The sequence below is a fragment of the Diadema antillarum genome, unplaced genomic scaffold (genome assembly GCF_040938485.1).
Source record: "Diadema antillarum isolate AM-2024a unplaced genomic scaffold, OU_Dant_1.0 seq00000893_RagTag, whole genome shotgun sequence".
NCBI lineage: Eukaryota > Metazoa > Echinodermata > Echinoidea > Diadematoida > Diadematidae > Diadema > Diadema antillarum.
In genome coordinates, this window is record NW_027271756.1 from 873,883 (window position 1) to 894,786 (window position 20,904).

The 20,904-nt window shown below is 40.3% G+C and overlaps 1 protein-coding gene across 1 annotated transcript; it reads right to left on the reverse strand.

Annotated features, from left to right (window-relative positions):
* Nucleotides 1-9,204: 9,204 nt before the first annotated feature.
* On the reverse strand, nt 9,205-20,448 carry LOC139740973 (cytochrome c oxidase assembly protein COX18, mitochondrial-like). Its single transcript, XM_071651558.1, has 5 exons — nt 20,420-20,448; nt 15,803-16,571; nt 14,146-14,296; nt 10,808-11,040; nt 9,205-9,583 (listed from the first exon to the last, which is right to left on the reverse strand). Exons 1-5 carry the CDS (start codon nt 20,446-20,448, stop codon nt 9,326-9,328), a joined length of 1,440 nt encoding a protein of 479 aa, XP_071507659.1. The 3' UTR covers nt 9,205-9,325.
* Between the last annotated feature and the right edge of the window lie 456 nt (nt 20,449-20,904).

Here is a 20,904-nt window from a genome sequence, read left to right on the forward strand (position 1 = left end):
TTCATGAAGGTGTTTGCAATAATTTAATAGTTGCTATTATAATTGCAGGTCACCATGGTTATGACTCAAGTATGTAGGCCTACATCTGATTGGTTGCTGCATGACTGTTGCATAGAAACTACAAGTACTGCAACTTACGATATTTGTAAAGAGCTTAATGAAATCGTGGCTAGGTCCAAGAGACTGTGAAAGATATTACAGCCATTTTTGCAACTGACTGACAAATTGCATTTCATCGATGTAAATCAACACTGATTATTTAGTGTCTGAGTAATAGCCGTAGTTTATGATGGTTAAAAAAAAAAATCGTGGGCATGGGCATACAAACTCGGCTGGGACTCGAACCCACGACCTTCCGATTACTAGACAGGCGTCATGTATCCACATACTCGAGGCCAATCGACTATGTATGCCCACGATTTTTTTTTCTTATCATCGATATGGCTATTACTCAGACATTGAATACTTTAATACGTCGATGAAGGCAATTTGTCAATCAGTTTCCACCCACCCCCCCCCCCTCAAAAAAAAAACAAAAAAAAAAAAAACGACGCAAGAATCCTTAATTTGCATAGCCTGTAGGATTGATTACAAGTGTACCGAGTTGTCAACAACATTATTTTAGGAAATTTTTCCATAATGATAAAATAGGTATGAACAAACCTTTAATAAAGACTGCCAGCGTTATCATGTATCAGAAACTTGATTGTATGAATGAAGGCTTCAAACAGCCCCTGGAAAATTACATGTACAATGTTGTATATCTATATCTTAAACTCTGTGCATGTTTTCTCTATAAGTCTAATTTATGAAACACGATCTTCACTCGATGAGGTACACTTTATGTACGTAAAAGCAATAATAAGTATTTGCAGTACCATAGACTTGATTCTTTGTGTCACATCAGAGCGGTGATTGTTGAAGCTTCAGTTCTTAAAATCGATACGTTATACACACATAATTTTCAGCTATCTTCTACTGATTCTAACTTACCGTGATTGGGCACAGTGCAAAATATCGGGTGTTAAATATGAAACACCGATCTGGCATTAAATTTCTGGTACTTATCTGTGGTGTTAAATCAGCCCCTCCGGATGTCACTTCAAACTATAAATTCTCTTTTGATAGGTAATTACAGTGGAGTTCCTGTTCTTCTTGTTGATTTTGAACTTTAGCAAGACGAGCAAGAACTTTCCCGATAAAGACCTTAATTTTTGGAGAAAAAAAAACCTCGATACCACATTTACTCCACGGCAACACCAGTTGTCGTGGTCTCCTTTTCACACTGGGAGGGTGTTACACCATTGAAATATACAGAGTAATGTCAAATCAACACCATGTGGTCTTATTGCTGGATTAACACCGACGCAGTGTCAAAAATATCACCAGCTACAGTGTCAAATTAACACCACGAAGTGCCAGGTGAACACTTTTCAACATCATCACAACATACCTTCTACACCTGTAGGTGTGGACCTCTATTGACACTGGTTTGCGTTAGAATTAACACTTGTGGTGTTAAATCTAACACTGATCTTGCTGCAGTGTACTAGCTCGAATTTGACTTCTCGTTTGCCAGCAATTTGAAGAAAACCTTTGACTTCTAACTCTTTACTGTATTACAGAAATGAAACCACTTGGCCCACATGAAGTACCACAAGTTTATGTTACAGCTAAACAAAAGGGTTTGCGAAAATGGGGAACACAAATGCCTGCTTTGCGATGTGAGCGTGCAGTCTCTAACAAATCGTTACCATGCCAACGAACTTTCACCGACACGCCTTCACTTTCGTAACTTCCTTCCGCAAGGTGGCCTTTGCTGCCCTTGCCTCTTTTTTTTTTTTTTTTTTTTTTTTTTTTTTTTTTTTAATCATTAACGGCTTCAAGATGTTCAGAATACTATCACGGTGTACACGGGAAACGAGATTCGGAAGTTCTACCGGTCGTAAAGGGTGGAAGTTGCGCATAGTGTCAAATAGCTTCCTGTATGTTTATTTGGGACACTGATGGAAGGCGACTACCATAGCGACCAGCTTAGGTCTTCTTCTTTTCTTTTTTTTTTCTTATCCCACCTGTATTTCCGTTGAAAGTAAAATTGACACTTTCTCTCCCATGTCGCCAACCCATTCGTCAATCCTATTCATTTGGGTTTTGAACAAAATGCGTCATTCCTGCACATAAAAAAAAAACAAAAACGACTTTGCTGTACACACGTGCATCGCACACCCACAGACAGAGACAGACAGACAGACAGACAATAGACTGACAGATACACAAGAGATTGCAGCTCTTTCTTCCGACGCCTCATCACACTTCAGCAGGCCTTCATCATGAGCAGCGTTGGAAAGAGGAAAGGGAGGAAGAACGGGAAATTCTGCCTGTCCAATATAGGCGGAAATCGTTTACAGCATCCGGCCAAATGGTTCTCGTCAAGATACAGGTGACTGTGCTACAGACGGTTACTCCAGTGACCAGTTCACTTTTTGCTTTCTTCTCCCCCCCCCCTTTTTTTTTCTCCCGTTCCCCCCCCCCCCCCTCTCTCTCTCTCTCCATCTCTCTCTCTCCCTCCCTCCCTCCCTCCCTCCCTCCCTTTCCATGAGTATTTTGTGAACTCTGGTCGGGGGTAACAGTGTTTACTCTCTACTTCTTACATCCACATTTAAGGCATACTTAAATACAGGTCTGCTTCATCCTACCCTCCAACCCCCCCCCCCCCCCCAAAAAAAAAAAAAAAAAAAAAAAAAACTCCAGATTTTCCTGTGTAGACAGGAAACGAGATTCGGAACTTCCACCAGTTTTTACCGAGAATGTTTAAGCATGGTGTCTGGTCAAGTTGTCCTCTTTAGAGTCAGGTAAAAGGTCATCTCAGTGAGTGACAATTTCATTCTTCCTCCAACTTCAAATTTGTTCATCTATTATAAGTTGCTAAACCAATGTTTTATTTCCTTGTCCAACACCCACACTTCAACAAAGTTTCAACAAAAAATAAAAGATAAAAAAAAAACAACTTTACTCCTAGGGAGTGGATTGCTTTATCCTTGGTACATGTACCATTTTTCTTTTTAAATATTTTCCATGACTGTCTACTACTTCTACTGCAGTGGCGCATCCAGAGGGGGGCACATCGGGCGGGCACCCCCTCTTTATTGTTTGTACAACAAAAGAAATAAAATGAAAAAATGGGGGGGGGGGGAAAGCCCCCTTTAATTTTGTAAAGCACCTCCCCTTTACAGAATTCCTAGATCCGCCCCTGTACTGTGCCATGGATGTGTGTTGTGTAAAGTGTATAACATGTGACCATCATGGATCATAAAACCACCTAAAAAAGTGACCAGATGTGGACTTTTGAGTTAAGGGCAGATCCTGAAAGAGTAGGCTCTAAGCTTTAAATTGACATGTAACTCAATATAAATGTACTTCCTAACTCATCTAAATAAAGCAAAGAAAGTACACCCTCTGAAACAGTGTTTACTGAGAAAAAGAAGCTTTGAGGTTTTGGGTCTATTCAAGTCTAGTGATGCTCATAGCAGTGCAACGAATAGGACAAAGAACAGGATATAAAACTCCAAAACAACCACTATGAAGGGATTGTAAGATTACACTGACATTTGGCACACTCATTAGATATACACTCAGCAAAAAAAAAAGAAAAAAAAAGAAAAGAAAGTAAACACTTTTTCAAGTTCATCTTTCTCATAGATCTTTTTGGCTGATATCAATGTTTTATATACCATGTTACAGGTAATTAAGGTAAAAAGGTCAGATAAGTATCCATTAGAATATGGCGTGCCTCAGGGGTCCGTTCTCGGACCTGTGCTTTTCATATCGTATGTCAAACCGCTGGGTGATATCATCAGGAATCACAATATTCAGTTTCACATTTATGCTGATGATATTCAAATGTGTTATAGTTTTGATCCTAAATATGCAGATAGTTTACACCACGTAATATCAACAATTGAAAGGTGGATTCATGATGTAAATCAGTGGATGGTGATGAACAAGTTACAGCTGAATGATGCAAAAACAGAGGCATTGTTACTTGTTTCGCCCAAACTCAGTCATTATCTTCCACAAAGGGTGTCGGTGTCTGTCGGTAATGCTTCCATTGTCCCCTCCAACTCTGTTAAGACTCTTGGTGTCTACATTGACTCTTCTTTATCTATGTCTGATCAGGTATAAACTGCACTCTGTAAATCTCTCAATTTTCATCTGTATAATATTTGTAGGATAAGAAAGATGCTCACAAAGGAAGCCTGTACACATGCTATTGAATCCCTTGTGCTCAGTAGGCTGGATTACTCAAACTCTCTATTAGTTAATGTCAACAAAACAGATGTTTAGAGGTTGCAGCGCATTCAAAATCGCGCTGCCCGGATTATATTCAAAGTTAAGAAGCATGACAGAGCTACTCCTTTGTTGAATCAACTGCACTGGTTGCCTGTTGAGAAAAGAATTTCATACAAAGTTGCATTGATTGTCTACAAGTGTATACATAAATTGGCACCTGAATATTTGTATAGTCTACTGTCCCCACCACACAGGCCACGTTACAGATTGCGCTCTAGTGAAGACACTGCAACTTTACATATTCCAAGAGCTGTTTCAAAAAGGGCAGAGGCTAGCTTTGATTTTTGTGGCCCCAAACTGTGGAATAGTTTGTCAGCACATTCACGGCTATGTACATCAACAGAATCTTTTAAGAGAAACTTAAAGACATACTTTTATTGTAATGTAACGATACTGGAGAGCTGTATGTAAAGCGCATAGAGCAGTTTTTACTTGATTATGCGCTATATAAGTGCCAGTTTATTATTATCATTATTTATTAATTCAATTTGCTATCAACCTAGTAGGTCAATAAAAAGGAAAATTTTACGCATGAGTGAACACGTTCGTTTTTCCCTTCCAAGGTACAAAAAGTACACTTTTTTTTACTGAGTGGACTATATCATTAATACTAACTTTCAGTGCAACAGCATTAACTTTATTAACGTTTCCAGGGATGAAAGTGATAAGTGTATAAAGGGCTCCTCATGCTCCGAATCCATAAATCTGAAAAAGAATACATTCTAATTATGTCAGACAGCAAAAAATAATTTTGAAAACTAGAAATGTCGCTATGGTGACTGGTATGCCTCCGCCATAAAGCATGATTCTCCTAATAGGTCTATAGTACATCTTGACAATGTGTGATGACAGTTTCACATAATTGGCAAAATATTAAAATGACATGTTTGTCACAAACATGTTGAATGTTCACTTTCCTTGAGCTAGGTTTAATTGGATGAATGGCTATATTTTCTAAGAGAGCATGTATTTGGGGATTTGAGGACTTTTACTTGACTTTTGACCCTCTTATAAGTTTATGCATTGAGTAACTGTCAAGGTATGGGGAGAAAGTATAATTTCTGTTTTAAATAGTGAATTGTTAGCATTTTAACCTGGCCTTTGACCCTTGACCTTTGACCCTAAAATTCCCAAGAGAATCACCGTCAGGCAGAACATGCATAAATATGTACTAAGTTTCACAATAAAATAAAGCCACTTCCGAGAAATGGAGGGAAAAGTGAAATTCAGCACTTTCACTTGATCTTTGACCTTTTGACCCTTGACCTTTTTGGCAAAAAAAACTTCCCAGAGAATCTCTATTAGGTAATACATGTATACACCAAGTTTAAAAGAAAATCCTACAGGCATTGCATAGGCCTAAATGTGAGGGAAAAGGTGAAATTTTGAAGAGTTGACCTTGACCTTTTACCCTTGACCTTTGACCCCATGACCCCAAATTCCCCAGATTATCACTACCAGTCATTAAATGCATCTGTAGTATGTTCCATGAAGATATTGAATTATTTCCGAGATATGGAGAAAAAAGTGAAATTTTGACATATTCATTTGACCTTTGACCCATTGACCTTTGACCTCATAACCTTAACTCTAACCAGGGAATCTTTATTCGGTAGTACATGTATACATTAAGTTTCATTGCATCAGGGATGCCAAGTTCAAAAAAAATTTATGAGTGAGATTTTCATGACTCGGCATCTCGGCATGCGAATGTGCGTGCGAGCGAGGGTGTGGGAGGGGTTTTTCTCCCCTGTGGCCTCCCACGGTAGGGAGCTTTTTCAGTTTTTAGCTCTTAATGGTGCGATCAGGTGCATACTTAAGTGACTATTTTTTACTTATTTTGAAAGACAAAAGGGAAATATACCTTCAATTGCAACTATCACTTTAGTCTTTTGAGCTGTGCTCATTATTATAGGCCCAAGTTGCAGACTTGGCCCGATGCGTGAGAAAAATGGGTGTCATGCGCGAGATCGTGAGATGCCCCCCAAATGCTTGAGTCTCACGCAGAATGCGTGAGACTTGGTAGCTCTGTTGCATAGATATGGGGGAAATAGTGAAATTTTGAGTATTTGACCTTGACCTTTGACCTTGAGCATGTGCACTCAAAAATTGAAAGGCACAACTTCATCCACTCATGCATATACATACCAAGTCTCATTTGGATACCTCAAATGGTATTTTAGTTACGCTGTCCACAAAATTCATTACGGATGGACGGAAGGACAGACGGAAGGACGGACAACCCGAAAACATAATGCCTCCGGCACCACTTCGTGGCGGAGGCATAATAAAGAAAAACCAACAAAAAAAGAAATTTCCATTCATTTTATGATCCTAAACTTTACAATTACTTGAATAAGGAACTGTTCTTTCAGAAAACTAAAAATTGACAAGGTTGATTCATTTTACCTATTTTGAATTCTTATGTAAAATCATGTCATGAGACTTTGAGTTGGTCTTTTGATACAAGGTCATAATTGCTACACATGTATTTTAATTGTAGGATCTGATCATGCAGATAAATCCTTTTGCAACCTGTAGCCATGGAAATATTACTGCAGCGATCTTACTCATGCCTCCCATTACAGAGAAACCCTGTTACAACGAGCTCACTTACGAGGTACTGATTTGAACAAGGTACATTTGGCCGTCCTGATTTTCCATTTTGTATTTACCTCCTCTCTTTTTTATTACCAGTAAGTTTCCAAGGAGGTATCGATTATTATTATCGATGTAAAATCCGCTGTCGCAGAGACCTCATTACAACAGCATTTCCCTGAACTGGAATAAGCCAGTTCAGGGTTCCACATAGTGCATGAGCAAAAACACAAAAAAGAGAAAAGGATAGTTTGTTCCAGCAGGGCGTGTTGGTTTTTAAATTCACTGAGATAAGCATCTGTGATGTTATGATTACAGTAAAAAGAGAAATGTTTGCATATATTTTCATTTTGCGAATTTGGCGAGAGCCAGGATTTGCAAAATTAAAACTCATGCAAAAGTTCTTCTCTACACTATATGCATTGAATGCCAATGGCAATTCGCAAAAATTTTATGTTGCGAAAAAAGGACATTGGCTGCAATTCGCAAAAAAGAAAAAATTCATGACGCTGATCTTGCTTTACAGTATTCAAGTAATCCTTACCAATGGTGCTTGACAGCAAAAGTGGTATTTGGCAATATCAAAAGGAAAGTTTTGTTATTGCATGCAATGAAAAATGAAATGGACGTTTTCCAAGAGTTGACTGATGGACCATTCTGGTCACATGGTCTACGGAAGTTCCTCTTTCATCTGAACATAATTGATGAATTCGATAAATTATGTCAGGCAAGCCTATACCAGGGCTCGACACTAACGATGGCCCAGTGGCCCGGGGCCACCAAAAACGCACATCGGGCCACCAAAATTTTAGAAATGAAGACTTTGGTGGCCTGGTCGGGCCACCAAAAAATGTCTGATGTTTGCCTTTGGGCCACCAAAAATAAAAGTTAGTGTGGAGCCCTGCCTATACATTGCGTTGCTTTTTAACTCTTAATGTGCGATGGTGGAAACCCCCTTTGTGCCACATTATTCTGAAACACTAACGGTCTCATGCTTTGAGAAAACATTCTGTTTTTCAAGTCTATGTAACTTCTTTAGATTTCTGTTGAGTTCGGGCAAATAGTGAGTAAAGTTGTAGAGAAAATGCCAAGCTTTGCACTGATCTATTATTGTATGACAAATCTATGATTGTTTTTCTTTCACATGACCAGTAGCTACATTACTGCAAAGGCATGACTTGTGACACAAAACAATGACATAAACTTAGAAATTAATCTCAAATCCAGTAGAGAACACCTGTTGGTAGTCAATCACTACATGAAATGCAAGCTACTGTGAAAGTGCAAATTTTTGCGGTGTTGAAATTTTCGCGCATTTCGCACAACCAGAAACTAGCGCAAAAATAAAAACACGTGAATATTTTTGCTTGCTATACATTCCTGTGCATGATGTCTTGATTCCGCGAAACAAAAACACGCGAAACTCTTCTTACCCGGCCAAGCGCGAAAAATTAGTCGCACGAAAATATCAACTTTTACAGTATACGTGAATGGAACGGAAGCGTGAGAAACACTTTCAATGTACCGCGGCATTTGGTGATTTATTGATCAGATTAGGCAGATTAGTGCGTTTGAGCAGAATATGCGCAGTTGGCACGCTGTCAACTGAGTCGGACGTGCGAACGTGGCACATAAAGAGTTAAAGGAATTAAGTGCCTAACCACCTGAGAAAAAAAAAAGGAAGGTCATTTGTAACCATGTGTACATGAGCTAACTCTAAACTAACAGGAGGCTGCAAGAGACAGGGTATTTGCTTTTTTCTTGGAGGGAATTATTTCAGTGGCTGTATATGGCAGGTGGCTGCTATAGACAGGTGGTCACTCAGGCAGGTTTGACTGCATGTATGCCATATTGAAATATAGCTTGATGCTGTTCCACCATTGATGAGCCTTTTGCTGTGTGGAACATCAGACAAAGGAACTCTAAGGACCCTTTAAAAGAGCGGTGTAAACTAAAGTCTTCAATGCCCCAGAGCAAATGACTATCATTGTCATCATCATTAACTCATTTATAAGTAACACAAAGTTAAGAAAGAAGCAAAATCAGGTCTTGTTGTTGTAGTGTTTGTCATTTATTGAGATAAATAGGGCTGCAAACTTCTTCAGATCAAAAGAATATACTGCTGCACAGTGAAACAAACAGTTCTTTTCAAAGGCTTTTATGAAGCAGACATCTGCATAGTCAGGTTTGTCCATTGTTTCAAATTTACAACTGTAGATATTATCTCGACAACGTCAAACCTCCAACAAATACATGTACTAATCTGTGAATGTACAATTAGTCAGTTGATGCAGAAAACTATTTCCAGGGCACAAACCATGCTACTGAGGAGTATCTGCATAACACAAAATAACATCCAACAAGAGGATCGTGCTCGTCACGAGTTTGGCTTTTGTTTCGATTTGCTGTCATCTCTGTTATCTGCCATTTCTTCCAGACGTCCGTCCGATGTTTGTTCCCGCCCCGTCCTACTCAGGTACCTGACGACGAACTCGTCCCTCATGTCCTGGAATGGCGCGCTGGAGTCGCTCTTGGATGGCCTGATGCCGAGAGCGCGCCGTGCTGACGGTATCTTGAGAAGGATGTTCTGGCCAAGTCCATACGATGCAGAGACTGTCCAGTACAGGGTCATGGCCTGGATTCATAGGAATAACAAGACAATGATGCAGAACCACTGAATGGTACCCCATCCCCACCCCCCACCCCAAATCAGGCAGTCAACCATACACATATATTTGTTCCAGATTCTTGGAGATAGGCCCTTTAGGGATGGAAATTGGTCAGGATTGTTACTCCCTATCATGGGCTTTTGGAAGCAAATCATCAAAATCACCCCATCACAGGTTTTTGGAATTCAGGAAAGATGGTAAAATTACCCCCGCAATGAAGGAAGAGTTCCAAGGTGAGGGGTGTCCACAATTTCAGCCCTTGCATGGACAGAAATGTCTTTAAAGACTCTCTCATGCTACTTCCCTGCAAAAAGAAGACCAGCCCAGCGTGCTTTGCAGCGAAACGTACAGAGTAAGCACATTGGGGAAAATCGGGGCAAACACCACGAAGGCACACAACCCCTATTTTGGCCTCTTTTTTTGGGGGGGGGTTGAAACTACATATACGTGTATATCCCCGTTAGGGACCTTATGTCAGGATTTGTGAGGAAAGATCTGAAAACCATCCCTAACTGAAAATATTTTTTTTGTTGAAAATTTAATTGCAAAATCCTGTAAGACCCTCCATTTCAACAATTTTTCAAGATTTTTTCCCTGATTGAGCCCCTATAATATACCCCTTTTTCAAAAAAATTGGGAACATGCATGCCGAACAGAATGACCACCTGAGTGGGGTGGGGGGGGGGGGGGTGGTACAATACGTCCGCTAGAGACATTGATTCTCTCCACTTCATTGAAATTGCAATTTTGAAAGTCCATGAATATGAAACAAAACCTGGAGACATGGCAATGTTTGGCCTGAACTTTGATTACCTGGGTACTAGATAGTCAGCACCATAATCTACTATCTATATAATAAACTTGGTGAAGCTGTGGCATAATCAGCGAATTTCAGATTTTGTGACCTGAATCTTTGTTGCCTGAATTTTGATGAATACACCCAAAATCTCTCAAGTGATATGTCATGTCTAAAGATGAAAATGTTCAATGAGATATGTAAATTCTAATAACTACATCTAGACATATCCCTCTGTTCTATGGCATAAAGAATCAGGACACTAATACAAATATTGCTAAAAGCACAATGCCTCTACACCCCTTACTGCAGAAGTTAAATTGTTTCTTCCTTGCTGCATTTTGTCTTTTCTTTTTCCTTTTCTCTGCTCGAAAGCTTGAGAATGTCGCCTTACCGCAGGCACGTAAGCCGCCACTGGAATCATGATCAAAGATATTCCCCTGAGAGTGTTGTTGACGTAGCGTTGCACTCTCGTTACCCTCCCCTTGTGTAGTGCATGCATTTCGATGTTTGCGAGGTTCAGGATGCCGACGAGAACGGGTAGAATCCCCGTTGGGTCTGGTACAGTGAGACTAGCAAACCAGAGGGTGCCACCACTGGCCAGCTCTGGAACAATGCTTGCGGGATCTGCACACACAGACAAAGAAACGGAGAGAGACATACGTGCAGACTTTACTGCCTTATCTTGTTATGATGTCATGGTATAGCAACTGGGATTAATCTCGGACTGTAAGTCAAAGCAATGGTGACAGAAAAATTTCCACTACATCAGAGCTACCACGTCTCACGCATTCTGCGTGAGACTCAAGCATTTAGGGGCAATCTTATGATCTCACGCATGACACCCATTTTTCTCACGCATTGGGCCAAGTCTGCAACTTGGGCCTATGATAATGAGTATAGCTCAAAAGATTAAAGTGATAGTTGCAAATGAAGGTATATTTCCCTTTTGTCTTTCAAAATAAGTAAAAAATAGTCACTTAAGTATGCACCTGATCGCACCATTAAGAGCTAAAAATTGAAAAAGCTCCCTACCGTGGGAGACCACAGGGGGGAAAAAACCCCTCCCACACCCTCGCTCATGAGCACATTTGCATGCCGAGATGCCGAGTCATGAAAATCTCACTCATAAAATTTTTTGATCTTGGCATCCCTGCTACATCCATGCGAATTCCACTTCAGCATAGTATGTAATAATATACAAATGATACACAGGATATATCCTGTGCATCATTTGTTTTATAAAATGGGTCGAAAATTCGAAAACAGCATTTTTCAGCGTTTTTCACGTACCTTTGTGGGTCAAGACGAAGATGTTCGTCCCAAACATTTACGCACGTCGCACTCGGAAATCCCGCACATACAGTGTAATTATGATGGGGGGTTGGGTTTCCGGACACTTAACGTTAAGTTCCCGCATGAAAACTTACTTATTTTACATAGAATATGCACCCTTTACCTTAAAGACTTGATATAGACTCCTCATATGGGCCTACTAGACAACATACTCTGAAAACGGCGTGAGAATTAACCTGCTAAATCGTTGGATTTGCCCTTCAAAGTGACTCCATGTACGCGTCCGGTCCCACAACGCTTGGTCTACATGTACTGTACGTATAATAAGAGTATATGTACGCCACACATGTTATGCACAAGGGAAGAAAGGCCGGCGGCCGCCAGCCGGCAGCAGCCCGAACTAGAAGTTGTTTACAGGATTGACAGCGCGTATGCATGCAATTCAAAGGAGCCGCCGCGCGCACAGACGATGGGCAATAGGATTTAACACGCAGTGCAATGAGACTAGAATAACCAAAGCACACGTGACTCATTTCAGCGCTTCCTATTGGCTACATTCTTGAACCCATTTTATAATATACAAATTATGCACAGGTGAGAGTGCCTTCTAGTAGAGATGCAGCGTGCAGCCGCAGCCTTATGATCTTCTGGTTTTGTCTGTGCTACATACCAACTGAAATAATTATGTATTGAACCACACACAAATAGTTGGTTTAGTATGATTCAGGTACTGATGACCTATCATCTAGATCAATGCCAGATATTCAGTCTGTAGTAAGTCTGTGGCCTGAACACCAACATCATTCCAGACAGATATGTCTCTAAAGCTCTTATCTCTGTCAATGAATGAAATCTTCCATCACATTGCACAGGACGACTTGAGAACCTCATACCATCACAACATACAGTACAGAGTGGCTTTTACAAAGAGTCAGAAACTTCTTTCGGATTGTTTGAGATTGCACCACACATTCTCCATAGACCTCAGCCCAAGTATACTATAAAAGTGGATATTTTCGCGCGACTAATTTTTTGCACTTGGCCGGGTCAGAAGAGTTTCGCTTGTTTTTAATTCCGCGGAATCAAGACATCACGCACAGGAACATATGGCAAGCAAAAATATTCGTGTGCTTTTATTTTTGAGGTAGTTTCTGGTTGCACGAAATGCGCGAAAATTTCAACACCGCGAAAATTTCCACTTAACATTACAGTACTTGACACTAGTGTCAGCTCAGGTTGTGATATGATATAGAATACTGTGAAAATGTGGTGACACCACATTTGCTCCTGCGACAACTGCAGTAGTTTCATTTACTTCCAAGGACTTGGGGTTAGGGTTGTGATAGGGTTTTAGGTCTAGTTTGATGTGAGGCTTAGGATTATGGTTAGGGTTATGTTTGTGGGCAGAATTTATGTTTGGCCTACCGTGCAGATATTTCATGGGAGCAATTTGTCGCAGAAGCAAATGTCATGGCACCGAAATTGCCCCCTATATTCAAGGTGGCATTTAAGCAACTGGGAAAAACAAAATCATTACCATTATCATCAGAATTATATTTAATCTAAATGTATCTATACTGTACTAGTTGAGGTAATCATCTCACTGTCTCCCAACTTTTCCATTGACCAGCACACAAACTTCAACTTTTACTAAAAAAGACTCCTTTCTTAAGAACCAAAAAGAATGAAGAATAACCACACATACTTTGCTGTGATTTATTGCAGAATGCTAGTATAGAAAAATGACTTCTGAAGGGGTAGGTGATGCAGTTGATAAATTCATTGTGAAAAAGACTAATTGTACAATAAACCGAAGGAAGGGTAAAAAAGGGAATAATATCAATACCCTATCCTATTTGCAAATTTGATTGTACGTCATATCAAACTTTTTTTGTTGTTGAAAACAAATACAATTTTAGAACTGCACAATTTTCCTTCATTTGCAGATTTTTATGAAACTTTCATTTATATCACACGTTTTGTTGAAAACATGTAAAACCTTAGAACGGCACAATTTTCTCTTATTTGCAGTTTCCATAAAACTTTCCTGTTCCCTTTATCTGATTTTCCGTCTTTGTCTTATTGAGCATGGGGTTGAGTTTTCATGTACTGTAAAAGTGGAAATTTTCGCCCGTTTGGTGCAACCAGAAGCTAGCGCGAAAATAAAAGCAAGCGAATATTTTTGCGTGCCATATGTTCCAATAGTTGATGTCTTGATTCCGCCGAATTAAAAACACGCGAAACTCTTCTTACCCGGCCAAGTGCGAAAAATTAGTCGTGCGGAAATATCCACTTTTACAGTAAGTCCTCACACGATGAGTTCAAGTTTTGTGTTGCTTGAAGGTTTGTAAGTAAACGAGGGAGAAAGATGATGTGTATGTAGTCCTGACAGGGACCATTGCTAGGAAGAGGTCAAGTTTTGCCACTTGATCTTACCGACATACATCCTCTCCGCGAAAGCCCCCGTCATGTTCCTCAGGGAGAGGGAGAGGAGGATCCACATGGGCAGCTGAACCAGGAAGAGGATGGAGCCCTTGGCTGGGTGGCAGTTGTCTCGGACGTACAGCTCCCTGGAGTAACGCCTCACCTGTTTAAAAATGCAAATTTGTTGTTAGTTTTTAACCCGTTGAAGACTAGTCTTCAACTAGTTGAAGACTAGACAAGTATACTCAGGTAGGTGTCTATTGGAGATGTGTGTTATAGCAAAATCAGCTCGTCCTCAACAGGTTAAGAGTTGTATGCAGTTGAACTTTAAACCTAAACTAACCATAAAATGTGTATTGATAGCTGGTCATCACATATTTCTGGTTTGCTATGTTCATCGATAAACACATATTCTGCTGGGTTTTAATGGCGGGCAGATAGGCAGAGACATCTTCAACAGTCTGTCAGGGAACACGGATTACATAATGGTCAAATTTCAGGAATGATTAGACTGTACAGTGGCAAACTGAATGTCCTGAATGTACAGTGTAGTGCACAGAATGCATTGTAAAGTTTAGGTCTGATTCAAAGACAAAGATACACAACTCTTTGAGCACCATGACATGATTGGCAGCTAAAATTCAAACATATTTTCATTCTCGCCCTTCACTCCGTTTGGTATAATGTTGTAGCCTTCATGTTAGAACATCGTAGTTTTATGTGTGGCTGGGTTGTCTTTTGCCACTATCATACTGGCAAAGATTGGGAATGATTTATCAAATGCCAAAATACAACAGCTTGCAATACAGTGTATTAGGCAAAGTGACTTGAGCACATCACCATTTACATTAATGTCATGTCCACTGAAAAGTTGTGTCTCAATGCTAACAGCTAAAACAACTGGATAATCTACACTGGTAAGAATATTGTAAACTGTATGTGATTAATACTTGCCTGTGTTCTCAATCATTATTAATGTATTTATCCTATCAAATCATGATTACTAGTAAGTTAAAATTGTCAAGTCCTTTTAATAAAGTCAAAACATTCTTCTCAGAAGGGCTCAAAATGCACATTTCACCATTTTGAATTTGCTTGCAATGCTAGTACATCGAAAGGGTCTACCAGGAAACTTGTGTGGCTGACGCAATTTGACGAGATGTTTTGGATTATTTTGTGATCAGAAATGTAAACTCATGTTTACTGCATTCATACAATTTTTATACCTGAAATGCCCTCCCCTTTCAGGGTGGGCATGTAGAATGTCATAATGATGAAAGATCGTGTCCTAGCAATCGTGTTTTCCAACAAGCTGCATGTCATTCACTCAAGCATGGAAGATTGGTGGATACTCCTGTGGCCAGATTTGCCGATTATTAATAATCAAATTAGAAAAATTACACAGCAACCATAATCAGGTATGCTCTGAGATTCAAGTATTTCCGGCAAACCTTCTTCACTAATATTTTGCATATTTGTTGTTACCTACATGTAACTGAACTAGTGTCATTGTGGTGTTATTTCACTAATTTCTTTTATGCACATATATGTATGTACATTTCAGAGCAGAAATTGACAATCCTGCAAGAATGTGAGAACTGTGTTTTCCCTTTCAAAGTTTTCTGGATCCTGGCTACATAATGTGAGAAAGATAATTATACAAATTTACCAATCCAACGAATGCCCGCTGTGCCCGTTTCTCTGACCACTGCTCCTGCTTGGCTCGTGGCGCGAACCTCTGCACAAACGCCCTCTTTGCCATGGCGATGACCTCTGGCTGGAGGTTCTCCACTCTTGCCCGGATGTTCTGGGAGTATACGGCTAATGGAAGGGTAAGAACCAGTCGGAGGGTGAAGGTTGTCAGTGCTATGGATGCCCACCACGGGAGACCCGTTAGGGAGTGGCCAAACTGGAAGATGCTCTCGGCATAGTGCACCGGCTGCGAGTTCAGGACGTTCTCGTACAAGGTTGTGGGTTCCGTCGACGAGTGACGCACCTGGCAGCGGAGCGACAGTCCTGATGCAGGTGCTTTCAGTAATCCCTGGGGTGCTCTTTCAACCCAAGTTGGTGAGAAAAATGGCAAGACAGACCTTTGGGTGTGCACATGACCCGGTGGCGCTCTGGGTCGATGAAATAGTCTGCCATCCTCTTGACTGGAGAATTCTATGTTGGAAGAAATGGTTCTATAGCCAGCAAAACTCAAACCTGCTGTCTGATGTTTGGTGCCATTTTGCAGAGGAGAGGTACATGGCAGTCCTCGGAGTGTCCTCACCCATGGTTCCTGGTGATCTTTACTGCTCATTCGATAATGCCTTTGGATGAGGTGAGAGTTCCTCTGAGACATGCATGCACATCTCAGCAACTGCAGTCTTGGAAGCCTCAGTGACAAGGATACTGGTCTGAATGCAGGATGATACATCTCACTGGTGATGATGCAGCTAAGGAGAGAGCACAGTGAAAACATAAGAGGGGAAAAGATCTTTGTTGTTGTTCAAGTTGTACAGTGTCTGGGAATAAGCCAGTTCGGGGTTCCACTTTGAGCATGAACAGAAAAAGGGCATTTGTACCAGGAGAGCATGTTGGATTTAAATTCACTGAGCTATAAAGTATCCGTGATGGAATGATTATTCAAGTAATCCTTATAAGTAGTGCTTGCCACCACGTCCACCTGACAGGGAGCGCTATTTGGCAATATCAATTGAAAAAGATTGTTAATGCATTCAATGCAAAATAATGAAATGGATGCTCTCCAAAGTGTACATCGATGGATCATTCTGGTCACCTGGCCTTCGCAAGTTCATCTTTTGTACTGATGAATTCTTTAAATTGTTACATCTGGCAAGCCTATGCATTTTATCGCTTTGAAAACGAGTGTAGTGTCTAACCTACTGAGATAAAAAGAAATTTTGTACCCATTTGTACCCATGTACATGTACACGTGAGCTAACTCTGAACTGGCTTACTCCCTCACTCTGCTCATGAACCTCTGTCTATAATTCTCCTCTTTCATGCTACTGAAAAAATTATCATTCATAGGGTACACTACGAGCATCAGATCATTTCACAGTATAAAACTGAATGCCCCAATGCTCTTGAGCATTTGCCACATACATTTCCAGTGCCCTTATTCCCACAATTCAGGTCATTCATACAGCATGCTATAATGTATGACAACCTAAACAGGCAGAGCTCTGTCAACATTAAGTGAAGCAATACTGAAAACACGAACACACAAACTTTATTACTTGTATTCCTGCAGGAACTAATGTAGAAACAGTCTACTATAGGATGCTTCTTCCTTTATGCCCTGCTTTCTTCACTGATTTAAAATCTTGATGATGTCTTTGCTATGAGTATGACTTATTCTTCAGGTCTAAAGGTGAATTATGTAGCTACAAATTTTGTACATGTATTTATTCTTTTCTTGTGAATTGGAAGGGATTATACCTCTTTCCTTTTTTGTGAAAAGCTGTTAATCTAAAAAAAAAAACCCGCACCAAGGTTCCACCTCCCATGCCAAAATTTGAATGTGCGCAAAAGCATAGATTTTATACATATTGTAGTCTGCAGTCGAATTTTGGTCAAGGCGTTCGTTCACCATTAATATGATCGAATTATGGGCGGCTTGCTTTATATTTGCGGTAATTACTGCACTATACTTGGTCCGATTAGTGACATTTTAAGACCTTTTCATTCCCTAGAATCAAGACATAAAAAACGGACTGATTTTAGGCCATTTGGGAGCATTCCAAACAGCCATAATCATACTGACTGGCAAGTTCTCTTGTCTGTTCGTTTGCAGATATTCACAGGCAAGGCTGGGCTACCACAGCCCCATCCTGATGGGACTACTGACAATGTCTAGTTAGTGAAAGAAACTAGCTAGCTACATGTAGTCACCCTATAGATAGGTAAAGTGGCAATCCTGGGTTTTAGGGGGGGTAAATTATTTAGGTTTCTAACTTCAAGTTCAGCTCAGCCATACATATTGACTATGGACAGTAATCTACGATTAAATTTAGGTGGCTTTTAGGGTTTAATAGGGTTAAAGTTTAGGGTTAGGGTTTGGGTTCAGGTTAGGGTAAGGTTAAGGGGCTGTGCTTAAGTTACATGTAACGTTAGAAGCCTTAAAAATTAGCCCCTAAAACCAAGGATTGCTGAATACATGTATATGTTATCACATTCAGACTTAAGTATAACACAACCCTGTCACTGCACACAAGTGTCGCGACTGGCGCACAGAGACGCCGCGCAAAGCACGGTGTCTGGTCGGGCTAATTCAGACTAAACTTATAGAGTTGTATTGAGACTCTATTCCATATTCTAAATCTACTTTGACAACCCTGAGCAGACCAGTCGAGATTTACATTTGCTGTTAATGTAATGTAGTGGATGCAGGCGCTAGTGTACTTTCGCACCTGTTTGTCAAATGATCTCCAAACATGCACAAAGTCACTCTAAATATCTAACATCCTTAAATATTTGCTTCTCAGTGAGATTCAAGTCCAGTAGAAAAGGAATTTTTCACCGTTTTGACACTTTTACACAAGTTTGTCCAAATATGTCGATTGCAGCTAGTTCGCTCTGCGATAACTGTTGTTGCACAGGAGCAGACAGCACAGCACAATGTACAAAACACGTTCACGGCAGCGAGCACCACAACTGATCTGAATGTAACAATCTCATAGCGACAGAGCAAGTTCTTCTATGGTATCTTTAAAAAGATAATACTTTTTCTGCCTTTCTCTCAGCTTGTACCGAGTCACGGTAGCGATTGAGGATTGGGGTTGTTTGTGTTGTGTGTTGTGTTGTGTGTGTGTGTGTGTGTGTGTGTGTGTGTGCATGAAAGAAGATTGTGAAAACGTGATTATAAGACAAGGGTGAAAGAATATAAAGTCTTTTAAAAAAAAGGCTGGGAAAAGGGGAAAAGGAAATGAAAGAAAAGATATTAATAAAAACTTGGAACAATGAAACAAAAGGGATACAAAACAGAGAGTTCACTCAAAGATAATGGAAGGAAAGAAAAAAGAGAAACTTGCATTATAAAGGAAAGCAAGGGAGAGATGGATATATTTGAAAAGAAAAAAGGAAAGCAGATAGAAAAAATATAGATTAAAAACAGAAAAAGCACTAGGTAGAATAATAGAATGAGAGATGAATCAAAACTGGATGAAAGCAAAGATGATTAGGAAGGAAAGAAAGAATTCAATACACACGTTGAAAAGGAAACGAAGAAAAGGATTCATTAGAACGACACATAAAAAAAAAAGATATTGGAGAGGACAGAAAGGAAAAACCCTTGTAGTTGGAGGAAAAAAACAACCCATGAAGGAAACAAAGAACATGCAATTAGGCAGCAAGTACAGTTAAATAGGAAATTGAGAAAGTTGGACAAGAGGAAAACCACAAAGAAATGATTGGTAGGAAGGAAAGGGAAATTTAGGTACAGATTCTACCTGAAAATGAAAGAAGAAAAGATGGAAAAGAAAGAGAAAGATATCAGTGGCAGCACACACTTGCACATGCACTCAACGCCAACGGCTTTGAAGCTAGCCTATGGCTATAGTACAACTACAAGTCATGAAGTAAACCACTGACGCAAGCTTGACTTGGCCGAGGAAAAGAGAAAAACAAATTTTAGCTTTTCAACGACACCATCATAGAAAAAGTCGCTGTGTCGCTACATTCAGACCAAAATGATCGACCCTTAGCATGCGTTGAACCTATTCATACTGTGCTTGTAGTTGTGTACTGAGCAGCATTTCAAGCGATCGCGATCAAGATTTTCCAACAATTTTCCGACACGTGTAAATACTAAGTAAATTAAGTGTTAAAACTCAACGTCTATTCGACTTTGGAGAGTCAGAAGCAAGTGAAGTATCTTAATAGGGTATTAGACCGAGTTTGTGCATGTTTGCAGATCATTTTGACAAACAGGTGCGAAAGCATACTAGCGCCGTGGATGCATCCTGATCCTACTACTCATTAGACTGACCGGCCACTTCACTCTGCCTTCTATTGCTTCAGAGCTGACTTCGATACATAGTGCAGTGTCGTTGATACAATGTAACCATCATCGTTCCTGGTAATTTACATGGTCATGGGACCATTTATAGACTACTTTATCTCCACAACACACGTAATCTTGTCACACTCATAATCACAGGCTTTTGGTGGTGTCATAAAATTAATCGATCAGTGATACTGATGTAGAGCGACTAAAATGTTACCTCACTCCTCAGTAATTCGGAGGGTTACTCACGGATATCTCGTTATATCTCTGTACCTGTCTAAGCTGTCTGCCACCTCCTCCATGTGTCACGTAGCAAAAGTTTCGATTCTAACCTAAATGTTAATGTGTGGGACTACAGCTGTAAATATATTCCGGAATTTTGAGCACGCTGACAAACAAAGCTGCCGCGCGCACGTGCACTTGCCTTCCATTCACGAGCTAGGTCGTCGCACTCGCGGCGGCTCGCGCTCCGCCCCATCCCAGTCACAGCGACAGGGCCTACTACTTTTTTTAGGGGAGAACGTTGGCATGTAAACAGTCGAGTCGGTAGGTTGGATCGGATGACAGGTTGCGATCGTACGATCAGCCGGCGCCTGCGCGTGACTTTTTCTTTCAAGACTCTTCTTGTTGCTGCCACTTCACAACAACTAGATCTAGATCTAGTCGTCTATCAGAAATTACCAGCCGAACAACGATGTCATACCCCATGGAGGGAGCTCCAGACAGGGCGATTAAATAGGCTTTAAAGGAGAAAGCTG